The sequence below is a fragment of the Ranitomeya variabilis genome, chromosome 2 (genome assembly GCF_051348905.1).
Source record: "Ranitomeya variabilis isolate aRanVar5 chromosome 2, aRanVar5.hap1, whole genome shotgun sequence".
Classification (NCBI taxonomy): domain Eukaryota; kingdom Metazoa; phylum Chordata; class Amphibia; order Anura; family Dendrobatidae; genus Ranitomeya; species Ranitomeya variabilis.
In genome coordinates, this window is record NC_135233.1 from 474,861,757 (window position 1) to 474,874,201 (window position 12,445).

At 42.2% G+C, this 12,445-nt stretch overlaps 1 protein-coding gene across 2 annotated transcripts in view; it reads left to right on the forward strand.

The window, feature by feature from the left end:
* The window catches only part of LRRC56 (leucine rich repeat containing 56), a 55,526-nt gene that overhangs the window by 31,288 nt on the left and 11,793 nt on the right, over positions 1-12,445 (forward strand). For both annotated transcript variants that reach the window (XM_077287782.1, XM_077287783.1), the window contains exons 5-7: positions 4,937-4,997; positions 6,239-6,335; positions 8,033-8,230. In XM_077287782.1, coding sequence (XP_077143897.1) covers positions 4,937-4,997; positions 6,239-6,335; positions 8,033-8,230 — 356 coding nt within the window. The remainder of the gene's footprint in view (positions 1-4,936; positions 4,998-6,238; positions 6,336-8,032; positions 8,231-12,445) is intronic.

Consider the following 12,445-nt stretch of genomic DNA (forward strand, 5'->3'; position numbering starts at 1 on the left):
CAGGAGGTGATTCGCTTCCTTGTACTGTATAATTTACATGATGTACTAGTGCTTGGTCTGCCATGGTTACAAACTCATAATCCTGTCCTGGATTGGAAAACAATGTCTGTGTTAAGCTGGGGATGTCAGGGGGTTCATGATGATGCACCTCTGATTTCAATCGCTTCATCTACTCCTTCTGAGGTCCCTGCGTTTTTGTCTGACTATCGGGATGTTTTTGAGGAGCCTAAGCTCAATTCGCTCCCTCCTCATAGGGATTGTGACTGTGCTATAGAATTAATTCCTGGCAGTAAGTTCCCTAAGGGTCGTTTATTTAATCTGTCAGTGCCAGAGCATACTGCTATGCGGAATTATATTAAGGAGTCCTTGGAAAAGGGACATATTCGTCCATCTTCGTCCCCTCTGGGAGCAGGTTTTTTTTTCGTGGCAAAAAAAGATGGTTCCCTGAGGCCTTGTATAGATTATCGCCTTCTGAATAAGATTACAGTCAAATATCAGTATCCATTGCCATTATTGACTGATTTGTTTGCTCGCATTAAGGGGGCTAGGTGGTTCACTAAGATAGATCTTCGCGGTGCGTATAATCTTGTGCGGATAAAACAGGGTGATGATTGGAAAACCGCATTTAATACGCCTGAGGGCCATTTTGAGTATTTGGTAATGCCTTTTGGACTTTCTAATGCTCCTTCAGTCTTTCAGTCCTTTATGCACAATATTTTCCGTGAATATCTGGATAAGTTTATGATTGTGTATTTGGATGATATTTTGGTGTTTTCTGATGACTGGGAGTCTCATGTTCTACAGGTCAGGAAGGTGTTTCAAGTCCTGCGGGCCAATTCTCTGTTTGTGAAGGGCTCAAAATGTCTCTTCGGAGTCCAGAAAATTTCTTTTTTGGGGTACATTTTTTCTCCTTCTACTATTGAGATGGATCCCGTCAAGGTTCAGGCGATTTGTGACTGGACACAACCTACATCTGTTAAGAGTCTTCAGAAGTTCTTGGGTTTTGCTAATTTTTATCGTCGGTTCATTACTAATTTTTCCAGTGTTGTTAAACCTTTGACTGATTTGACTAAAAAGGGTGCTGATGTTGCTAATTGGTCTCCTACGGCTGTGGAGGCCTTTCAGGAACTTAAGCGCCGGTTTTCTTCTGCTCCTGTGTTATGTCAACCAGATGTTTCACTTCCTTTTCAGGTTGAGGTTGATGCTTCCGAGATTGGAGCGGGGGCGGTTTTGTCACAGAGAAGTTCCAATGGCTCGGTGATGAAGCCATGTGCGTTCTTTTCTAGAAAATTCTCGCCCGCCGAGCGCAATTATGATGTGGGTAATCGGGAGCTTTTGGCCATGAAGTGGGCATTTGAGGAGTGGCGTCATTGGCTTGAGGGTGCTAGACATCGTGTGGTGGTCTTGACTGATCACAAAAATCTGATTTACCTTGAGTCTGCCAGGCGTCTGAATCCTAGACAGGCTCGTTGGTCGTTGTTTTTTTCTCGTTTCAATTTTGTGGTTTCATACCTGCCAGGTTCAAAGAATGTGAAGGCAGATGCTCTTTCCAGGAGTTTTGTGCCTGACTCTCCTGGAGACTCTGGGCCTACTGGTATCCTTAGGGATGGGGTAATATTGTCCGCCGTCTCCCCAGACTTGCGACGTGCATTGCAGGAGTTTCAGGCGGATAAACCTGATCGTTGTCCACCAGAAAGACTGTTTGTTCCGGATGATTGGACCAGTAGAGTCATCTCCGAGGTCCATTCTTCTGTGTTGGCTGGTCATCCTGGAATATTTGGTACTAGAGACTTGGTGGCCAGGTCTTTTTGGTGGCCTTCCTTGTCAAGGGATGTGCGCACCTTTGTGCAGTCTTGTGAAGTGTGTGCTCGGGCTAAGCCTTGCTGTTCTCGGGCCAGTGGGTTGTTGTTATCCTTGCCTATCCCGAAGAGGCCTTGGACGCACATTTCCATGGATTTTATTTCAGATCTCCCTGTCTCACAGAAAATGTCCGTTATCTGGGTTGTGTGTGACCGCTTTTCTAAGATGGTTCATTTGGTACCCTTGCCTAAGTTGCCTTCCTCTTCTGAGTTGGTCCCTTTATTTTTTCAGAACGTGGTTCGTTTGCATGGGATTCCGGAGAATATCGTTTCTGACAGGGGATCCCAGTTTGTGTCTAGATTTTGGCGGACGTTTTGTGCTAAGATGGGCATTGATTTGTCTTTCTCGTCTGCATTCCATCCTCAGACGAATGGCCAGACGGAGCGAACTAATCAGACCTTGGAAACTTATTTAAGGTGTTTTGTTTCTGCTGATCAAGATGACTGGGTTGCCTTTTTGCCACTGGCCGAATTTGCCCTTAATAATCGGGCTAGTTCTGCTACTTTGGTCTCTCCTTTCTTTTGTAATTCGGGGTTTCATCCTCGTTTTTCCTCTGGTCAGGTGGAGCCTTCGGATTGTCCTGGAGTGGACGTGGTGGTGGACAGGCTACATCAGATTTGGAATCAGGTGGTGGACAATTTGAAGTTGTCTCAGGAGAAGACTCAGCAGTTTGCTAATCGCCGTCGCCGCGTGGGTCCCCGACTTCTTGTTGGGGACTTGGTGTGGTTGTCTTCTCGTTTTGTCCCTATGAAGGTCTCTTCTCCTAAGTTCAAGCCTCGGTTCATCGGTCCTTATAAGATCTTGGAGATTCTTAACCCTGTATCTTTTTGTTTGGATCTCCCAGCATCGTTTGCTATTCATAATGTGTTCCATCGGTCGTTATTGCGGAGGTATGAGGTGCCCGTTGTTCCTTCGGTTGAGCCTCCTGCTCCGGTGCTGGTGGAGGGAGAATTGGAGTATGTTGTTGAGAAGATCTTGGATTCTCGTGTTTCCAGACGTAAACTCCAGTATTTGGTTAAGTGGAAGGGTTATGGTCAGGAGGATAATTCCTGGGTGGTCGCCTCTGATGTTCATGCGACTGATTTGGTCCGCGCCTTCCATAGAGCTCATCCTGATCGCCCTGGGGGTTCTCGTGAGGGTTCGGTGACCCCTCCTCAAGGGGGGGGTACTGTTGTGGATTCTGTTTTTGGGCTCCCTCTGGTGGTTACGGCTGGTACTGGGTGACTTTGGTGGGTTGCGGTTTCTGCTTTCCACCTGTCCATCAGAGGCTGGGTGTTTCCTATTTAACCTGGCTTTTCTGTCATTCCCTTGCCGGCTATCAATGTACTCAGATGTGCTCAGTTTGGTTCCTGACTACCTGCTCCCAGATCTCTCAGGATAAGCTAAGTTCTGTTTTTTAGTTGTTTGGTTTTTTGTCCAGCTTGCTAATTATGACTCTATGCTAGCTGGTAGCTCTAGTGGGCTGAGGTTCTCCCCATGTGCCATGAGTTGGCACATGGGTTCTTGTAATCTCAGGATGGTTTTTGATTAGGGTTTTTTGCTGACCGCTCAGACCCTTTTGTATCATTCTGCTTTCTAGTTATAGCGGGCCTCATTTTGCTAAATCTATTTTCATCTCTATGTGCGTGCCTTCCTCTCATTTCACCGTCAATACATGTGGGGGGCAACTATACCTTTTGGGGTTCATTCCTCTGGAGGCAAGCTAGGTCTTTATTTCCTCTGCAGTGCTAGTTAGCTCTTAGGCTGGCGCGTGGCGTCTAGAATCAACGTAGGCACGCTCCCTGGCTATTTCTAGTTGTGTTTGTCAGGAGTAGGGCAGCGGTCAGCCCAGGTTCCATCACCCTAGAGCTTGTCCGTTATTTATGTTATTTTGCTTGTCCAGTGCGATCCCCAGCCATTGGGATCCCTGACAGGTTTCAGCTCTCTGGTAGCGAGTGGATACGCATAGGCACAGGGGGGTTATATCAAAACAGAATAAAGTTTATTGTCCTCCATATACCTTATAACTCCAAAGTGAAACCTGCCTTTTTTCAGCCCAAATAAATAACATAAACAGTCCTTTCTTTAGCACAATACAACAAAGCAAATGTAGTCTCACCAATCTTGGTATCATAGGCAGTAGCAGGTCAAATTGGTTTAAACACTTTCACCAACAAATCCACTTCTGTTTAGCTCCAGCACAACTCACTATGCTAAGCTAAACCACCTGCCTGTTATTAGACTTGTAGGATCCAGATAGGAGTATGGGAGAAACCTCTCCCACCCAAGCACTTTTGGTCGCTCCTAAATCCTGGACCAAAATCAGATAAAAATAAATACATCTGTGTAACCTTACCTCCTGTTTTATTACACAAAAATATTGGAAACACTATCCCTCTTTACACATCAATGCTATTTTGTACATTACTGGGCTACTTGAATGCGCGTTGCAGATGTTTCCTCTCCTATTACATCCATATAACCCAGACCGTTTTTATCAACTCAACGCTAGCACTATTTGCCAATACATTATTGCATCTATGTGCAACCCTTACATTTATGGCCAGGAAATGTGGCGGGTAGACAACAGTCCTGCATTCCATTAAGGAAGATAACAAATCGCTATAATATTAAGCACCTCTAAAACTCCTTTAAATAGCATAATGTAAATTAATTTGGCTTTATTTAAACTGCTGCTGCAGACAATAAACTAATCTGATATCAAATATTTACCCTGTCTAGTAAATTATATATCTGTTTAAAAATTGACATTAAATTCACTGTAACGTTTCGCCTGGTTCAAGCTCCTTCAGGGCTTAGTAATCTATACTCAAAAATCTCTTAGGGAACTGCGGCTTGAGAGTAAAGGTATAGCTGCTCTTTGCACTGTGATACTGGCTATGTATGATACAACATTATTATGGGAAGGAATGACATAAATGACTACAGTTCTAGAAAAAAGAGCACTTGCCGCTTCTCTCTGCTGATCTATGTCAGGACATCTTGCATGATTTGGGCAACAGAAGAGATCATAATCATGCCGATAATATGGCTTTTACTATGTAAAACGCTTACATATTTACTCTTATTAACGCAGGTACACACATGCCAAACCTTAGAGAACTTAAGCTGAACAATAGTGTAATAGTTTCCATCAGGTAAGGACTTTCTGTTTTTTTAGTTCTACATTAAATTTACAACTTCAACTTGTGCCCACACTATTTAAGGCTATCCATCATTACAATATAATTTACAGGAAGTCAAAATTGTAAGTGATTTGGAATATTTTACTAATATTGATAGGTAAATGTCTCTCTGTCTTTACCTCCATGTTTGTTATCTTATTTTCATATAGCTATTCAGGTCTATGAAACTTAGAAAGAGTTGTATAGCTCAATATGGTTTCCGTCCACCCCTCTTTTTTTCCCGCTTTTTATAGCACTTTACATTACAAACTGAAATGGACTTCAACCATGAATAATATACTGTTTGCCTGTATTCAGTTGTTAAGTCACGTTGTTTTGGGGTTTGATGTAAGTTACTTCCTAACTGTATTCTTAATGCCCCTCTTGCAAGCTAGACTTAGAGGGGCTGAGTAGGCCTGTGTTGTGGAGCAAGAAAGAAGCTTCTTTATTTGCTGTACATAGTTACCGTACGTATACATCCTACACGAAACAGTCACACCCACTACCATAATAATTAAAAATTAATTTTATTATTATTATTATTTATTATTAAAGCGCTATTTATTCCATAGCGCTTTACATATTATGCATGTTTAATAAAAACAATTACGGTAATTAAAAAAGTGGAAAAGGAAAACTCCAAACAAGATCATCTGAATGGGTAACTACTAGTCCATATATGCAATTTTATGTCTCGTTAAGCAAAAAATAATCACACAATATCAATTCATTTAAATCCCATTTTAAATAAGGTGCATAGTGAAAGGTACGTAATTTAAAAATGTGCAATGTTTACTGAACATAGCAAATTCATTTATACATATTTATGATGTACTGTATCTCTATTAATTATGAGGATGCAGTAGTTCATAATTTATGAAATCATTGCATCCTGAGACATTATGAGATTAGTTCTTAAAAAGAATAATATTTTAGAGCATATTAAGGATGAGGTGAGCCACCCCTTGAGGAAGCAGAGGCGAAACGTGTGTTGGGCATAGGCAGTCTGGTAAATATCACCTTATCCTTAATATTGTCTAAAATATTTACTACATAATAAAATTAATTTAAAATTATTATTGTTAATAATGGCTGTTATGGCTGTTTCTAGTAGGATGCATAATTGCCATTGACAACCACACCAAATAGAATCTTGTAGTTACTGTGCTTCGTTATTAGCGTTACTGGAGGTGTTATTGATGTTTTATTTCCAGAGATCTTGGTACATCACTATCACATTTACAAGTGCTCTGGCTGGCTCGTTGTAACCTTACTGATCTTGATGGCATCTCTTCCCTGTCTTCTTTAAAGGTATATTTTATTTTTTTATCCTGGAGTAATTTTTACATTAAGTACTTAAGGATATTAAAGAGGTCACTTACCAGGCTAACATTTTTTAAAATATTTATGGTATTATGGTATTAGTGGTGCTGCTCTCCTGTATCTGATGTTGTTTTTCTCCCTTTTCCTGCACCTTTCCATTCCCGTGGCTTTGCTCTAGGCTCCCTGTATAGATAGATCGAGTCTTACTGGCCAAGTAGGTGTAGTCCTCAATTCTTCTCCATCGCTCCATGAGAGTCTGCTTGACTACCATGCCCAGTTGTTTAAAAAGACTAGGTTTATGTACAGGGACAAGGAGACCATATTTCAGTAACTTAGAGGGGCAGGACCAAGAAATAAAGAATGCCAGATTCAGGAGAACAGCAGCATTTATTCTAGGTAAAAAAATGGCATATTTATGGCAAGTAACAGATGCTTTATAGGCAAGGACAACGTGTCACACAACAGCAACTTTTCGAAAAGTCACACAACAAAAACATCTGTGCAACTTAGTTATCTGTGAGTTGCTGTCACGTTATTTTTTTGAGCTGTGATTTTGCTGTAAAAAAGAAAGGGCAAATCGCAGAGAAGTCACACACATAAGTCACAGTCACGCGATTTGCATTGAAGTCTATGGAAAGTGAGTCGACTGCGACCAGCAACAGAAAATCCAAAACACTATCGACTCTTTTACAGTCGCAGGTGGTCGCAAGTCACGATGCGACACCATAGTAATTCATTGTGGATTGACACATGTTGCCTTGTCACCTTAGTCTAAATCACACTGCCTCCAGCTTAAGAACATTGAATATTAGATATAAAATTGTAATAATAGAAATAGTCGGTTCAAGTAAGACATCAGATAAGTTTGGTAGAAAGATGTTTACTTCCACTCATTGAATTAAACAACACATATCGCTACATATACGGTACCTGTCAGCATATTGGATTTGAGTTGAAAGACCAATCCCAAGGGCCAATTCAGTGTCAAGGATTGTATGAATTAAAATAATAACACCTTTTCCTCTGGTTCCAGGGCTGTTCCAGCAGTGTCAGTGCTGGGTCTTCTGGGGATCGCGTGACATTGATTGGCAGCAGGGATTGCATGACGTAACAATGTCACGCTCTCCCTTCAGAGTCAGTGCTGATACTGCTGGAACGGCGCCAGAACCGGTGGTGAGTATAGGTATTATTATTTTACAAGGGGGAAACATAGCGATTGAGAAGGGGATGTCCGAGTAGTGTACAACCCCTTTAAATATAGAGAACTGTGAAGTCACCCAAAGAATGAGCAGGGCACTACTTTTAATCGCTCCATTATGTCTGAACCCTGAAGTGGTTAAAAAGTAACATAAGAAGGAATATGTGCACAGCAATTTTGTTTTTACATTGCTGTGCATTATTCTCATTTTATGAGGAGCTTTTTTAGGCGGAATCCACCTGAAAGAAGACACTGTGTGCACACAGCATTAAACTGACAAGTAATAAATCAGTAGAAAATAATTCTCCAAACACAATAACAAATATCAAAATGGGAATTCCTTTTCTGTTTCCAAGAAGCGATGTGTGACGAAGCTGCTGCAGCGCTGAGTACCAGATAAGGGTGATATAAGTAGTGCGGTAGATAAAACATGGTGATTGGTGTCTCAATGTGTGGTTCTTCTGCCATACTCTCTTGTCCACTACAGGAATTATACCTGGCCTACAATGCTCTCAGGGATCTCAGCCAAGTGAGCATGCTGGAAAATCTGGAGATCCTTGATCTTGAGGGGAACAACCTAGAAAATATTAGTGAACTGCAGTACCTGGCATTATGCACCCAGCTTACAACACTTACAGTGGAAGGCAACCCTATATGTGCCCGACCCAGTCCTGAGGATAATGAGGTATGCTACCAAACAACTTACTATATTTGTGATTAACATTGACTGCATCGTTCATGAGTTCATCTTTATTAATGAAAGAACAAGTGCTCAGTTTACGCTCAAAAGCCAGATAGAGTATATACCTGCGAGATTCTGTTCTCACAGTGTGGTCTGGTCTGGTCATCCCTGCAACATATGGGTTAAGCATGGAGGTTCAGAGTAGTAATGAAGGTCTATGCTGACCATGGCGTCTCTCGTGTTGACTTCCATCTGTCCCCAGACACAGCCTCTAACAAGGTTATCAACCCTTCTGTCTGCGTCTGACTCTGCCGCCTGATCTGATTTCACCTTGGGTGAGATCATCTCCTCTGGTGATCTCATATCTAATATACCAAGAGCCCCATCATTTAGTTAACGGGAATATGTAATCAAAAATTGATTTATTGTTTAAATCAAATTTTCATGTCTAACTGATTTTTTTTATTTGATTTTTTTTCTTACATTTTTCATATAAACATATTTAAAAAAAACCTTGAAATTTTGCAAATTTCAATCTTTACAGCTACAGACTCATAGTTAAAGCGGTTGTCTGGTCCAAATCAATAAGCCAGCAGTCACTATGTGTGACTCCAGAGCTTTGAATCCCCCCGGTGCACACACTGCGTGCTGTGGGGATTCGCTGGTTTCTGAGCTGAGATCGGAGGGTATGAATGCGTTATACATACTCCCAGCCAGAGCCCGACTAGTGTGTGGCCTGTCTCCATACACTTGTATAGAGCGAGGCTGCGCCCAATCTAGTAATGCAGCTGTCCAGTGGGCACAACCGTCTAGTGGGCGCAGTCTCGCTCCATACAAGTGTATGGAATCGAGGTATTGCCCACTGGCCTGGAGTATGTATAACACATACATACCCTCCGGTCCCAGGTCAAAAACAGCGAATCCTTGCAGTGCTCAGCACGTGCGCTGGAGGATTCACAAGTTTGCAGTTTCACAGAGTGACTTCAGACTTATCGATTTGGACCAGACAACCCCTTTAAGGGGGTTGCCCCATTTACAAAGTACATTTTAATTACCAGATCTTGGAATAACAATACGTTTCACAACTGGATGTGATAAAAAAAAATATTCCTCTACTGAGATAATCTTATTAATGTTCCCCTGCTATATACTGTGCAATGGCCATATCTGACCATCCAGAGCTTCTCCAATTCATGGTTAGCACATACCACAGATCCTGACTAGGGGGTGGAGGAGAATAAGTCATTTATAATAAGTGAGTATACAGACAAAACAGCAGGGATTCACAGTTGCTACTTTCTTAGGTAATACTTTTCCCTGCGCAAGGTAACACATTTTCTGAGTGTCACTCTGTGACGGTCTTAAGTAAGGGTGAGGGGCCTCAAACTGTTCCTGGAGCTGAGACCCTAACTCTCCCAGTCCTGAGGATACTCTTGAAGGTAAAGAGTCCCGGGTCTCCAACCTTACTATGCAGTAACCCTAATCTATACCCTCCCCCACCCTAAGGGGCATGGAACAGAAATGTAAAGAAAACAAAACACAAAGACAAAACAGGGATAACAGAAAACCATTATCATACAAAACCACTCACCAACAACAAGGAGGAGAATAGGGGCAGGGAGAAATAAACTAAATGGGAATAGGGACCAGGAGATAAACTGTTGTACTTCAGCAAAGAACAGATCACTACTACTACTCCTCCAATTCCCACTCCAACTACTCAGCTTTAACACTTAGCACAGGAAGATGAATCTTTCACCAGCAAGGACTAAATGCCCAGAGGCAGTATATATATCGAGGGAGTAAATGATAAGCAGTTGCAGCTGAGAACAACCAGGCTGTATGTTCTCACCCAGCATGGAAATAGTCCTTAACCCTCAGCACTGAAGGAAAGAAAATCCATTCAAAATAAGACAAGAATCACACCATCTCTAAAAAGGACTGCAATTCATTACCTGACGTGACCTTCTAACTCCAGGTCCTCCATTGGGATGTGACACCCTTGTGACACTAACGTTTGCCTGTCTGAGGTGGCACAAGAGCAAGTGTTTCTGCCATGTCTCCATACCCCTAAACTCATCGCTTGGCACGGAATTAATGTAGTCAGGCACGATTTTTCCAAACAAAACGGTCCATACGGTTTATTAAAGAGTCATAAACCAGGTTATGCACAGTTCATTAACACAATAGGCACCAACTGGTGATGTTAACTTGCAGCTTTATCTTAGACACTTCATATACGGCTTTGTCTCACAGACACTAAACATGCTGGACCTCTCACTTCGTCCAGTTACCATGGGTGTCCGTACGCTGAACAGTTCGCCAATGTCCCTAGTCTTATAACGCACATGACATTGGGTCGCGGTCTCTAAACACGCTGAACCTCACTTCGTTCAGTTACCGTGGGAGACCACACAGTTCATAGGCTATCACAAGCACCAACAGTCAATGGTACCTTATGGGAGCTCCTGCTCCACCTGCTGAATCCTCGTCAGTCCTCTCTCCTGGGGAAACTGCCTTACGGGGTTCACCAACTTGCCTGGCCGGCACACATCAGTCAGTCCAGAGCCACCGAAGGACGGTAGCTTCCCCAACTCAGACCATCCAGAACCATATTCTTACTGTGTGCTATTCCGGACGTCTATCCCACATGGGACCGTCCAACACATGGGCATGTGCTCTTGAGGATTCCTACTCCCAGGAGATCCAACACAGGTTGTGCTCTTCAGGAAGCCTACTCTCAGGTCTTCCAACACAGGTTGCCCAGTGTGCTATTCAGGATGTCCATCCCACATGGGACCGTCCAACACACAGGCATGTGACCTGTCCGGGTGCTATTCAGGACCACTGTCCAACACCCCAGGCCATCAGGTCCAAAGCCCCACCATGTGCTGTTCAGGAATCCTACTCCCAGGAATTCCAACACATAAGCTCTCCAGGTCCTTCCAGCATAGACCATTCAGGTCCACACACTGGAACCACACAGGAACATGTGACCCACAGCCTGGTCACATTATATACCCTTAACCACTCCCCTGGGTGGGAGTGTGGATGTGTGGCTAGTTTGTCCCGCCCATCTCACATAACTAGCCTAGTAAGTCTCCCTTCATAACTATACACACACTTGAGGGACTACAGGTCCCAGAACAACAACATTGCATCAGACTTACCACGCAGACTCCCTCTGCGACACATATCGGCCACTCACAATTCTGCCAGTCACTGTTTCACCACCATTATAACAACAGATATGCCTCCATGCATCTCCCAAGGAGCACACACAGCGCCCCCTAGCTGCCACAGGGGTCACTGCATCACAGTTACTAACTTGATTTATGACAAGCTCACAGGACTGATGAAGTGGCAGAAACACAAGTTCCTGTGATAAATCAGACAGGGAAATGTTTCACTTCAGAAAACAGCAACTGTGAGACCCTCCTGTTTTGTCTGTATACTCTCCTATAATAAATAACTTATTCTTCCCTCCCCAGAAAAGGAACTGTGTTATGTTCTGACCATGTACTGGAGCAGCTCTGCATGATTGGACACAGCCATTACACAGTAAATAGCAATATTATATTTATAAGATTATCTCAGCACAGAAACCTTTTTTATCACATCCAATTGTGGAAATTATTATTATTATTCCAAAATCTATTAATTAAAATGTGCTTTGTTCGTGGGATAACCCCTTTAAGTATTCATGTCTACATCATCACAGACAGAATAAAAAAAACTAACATATATACAGATGTAACAAAGATTGTCATGACTCACAACGCACCATCTTGACAACGTGTCACAAAAGATAACAAGCAAAATAACTTAACATTGAATAAAGCTAAGATGTCATGTTAGGTGTAGAATTACACAACTACACGTGTTTCATAAGTATGACATCATATATATGCAAGTGTAAATCAGACTAATCTAAAATGACCATTCTGTACAAAATACATAAAAACCAAAAGAAAGAAACCAAAGTAAAGGCCAAATATGAATAGTATGAAAAAAAGTCAACTTTATTAATCAAACAATTGGTGCGCAGGAGTAATTTATGTTGTTTTTTTACTCCTGCACATCAATTGTTTGCTTAATAAAGTTGAGATATTTTTACATACTATTCATATTTTGACTTTACTTTGGTTTCTTTCTTTTGATACCAGACACCACCTATGGTTAAGGGTTCGCTCACAATGACGTATATTCCTGTTGCAA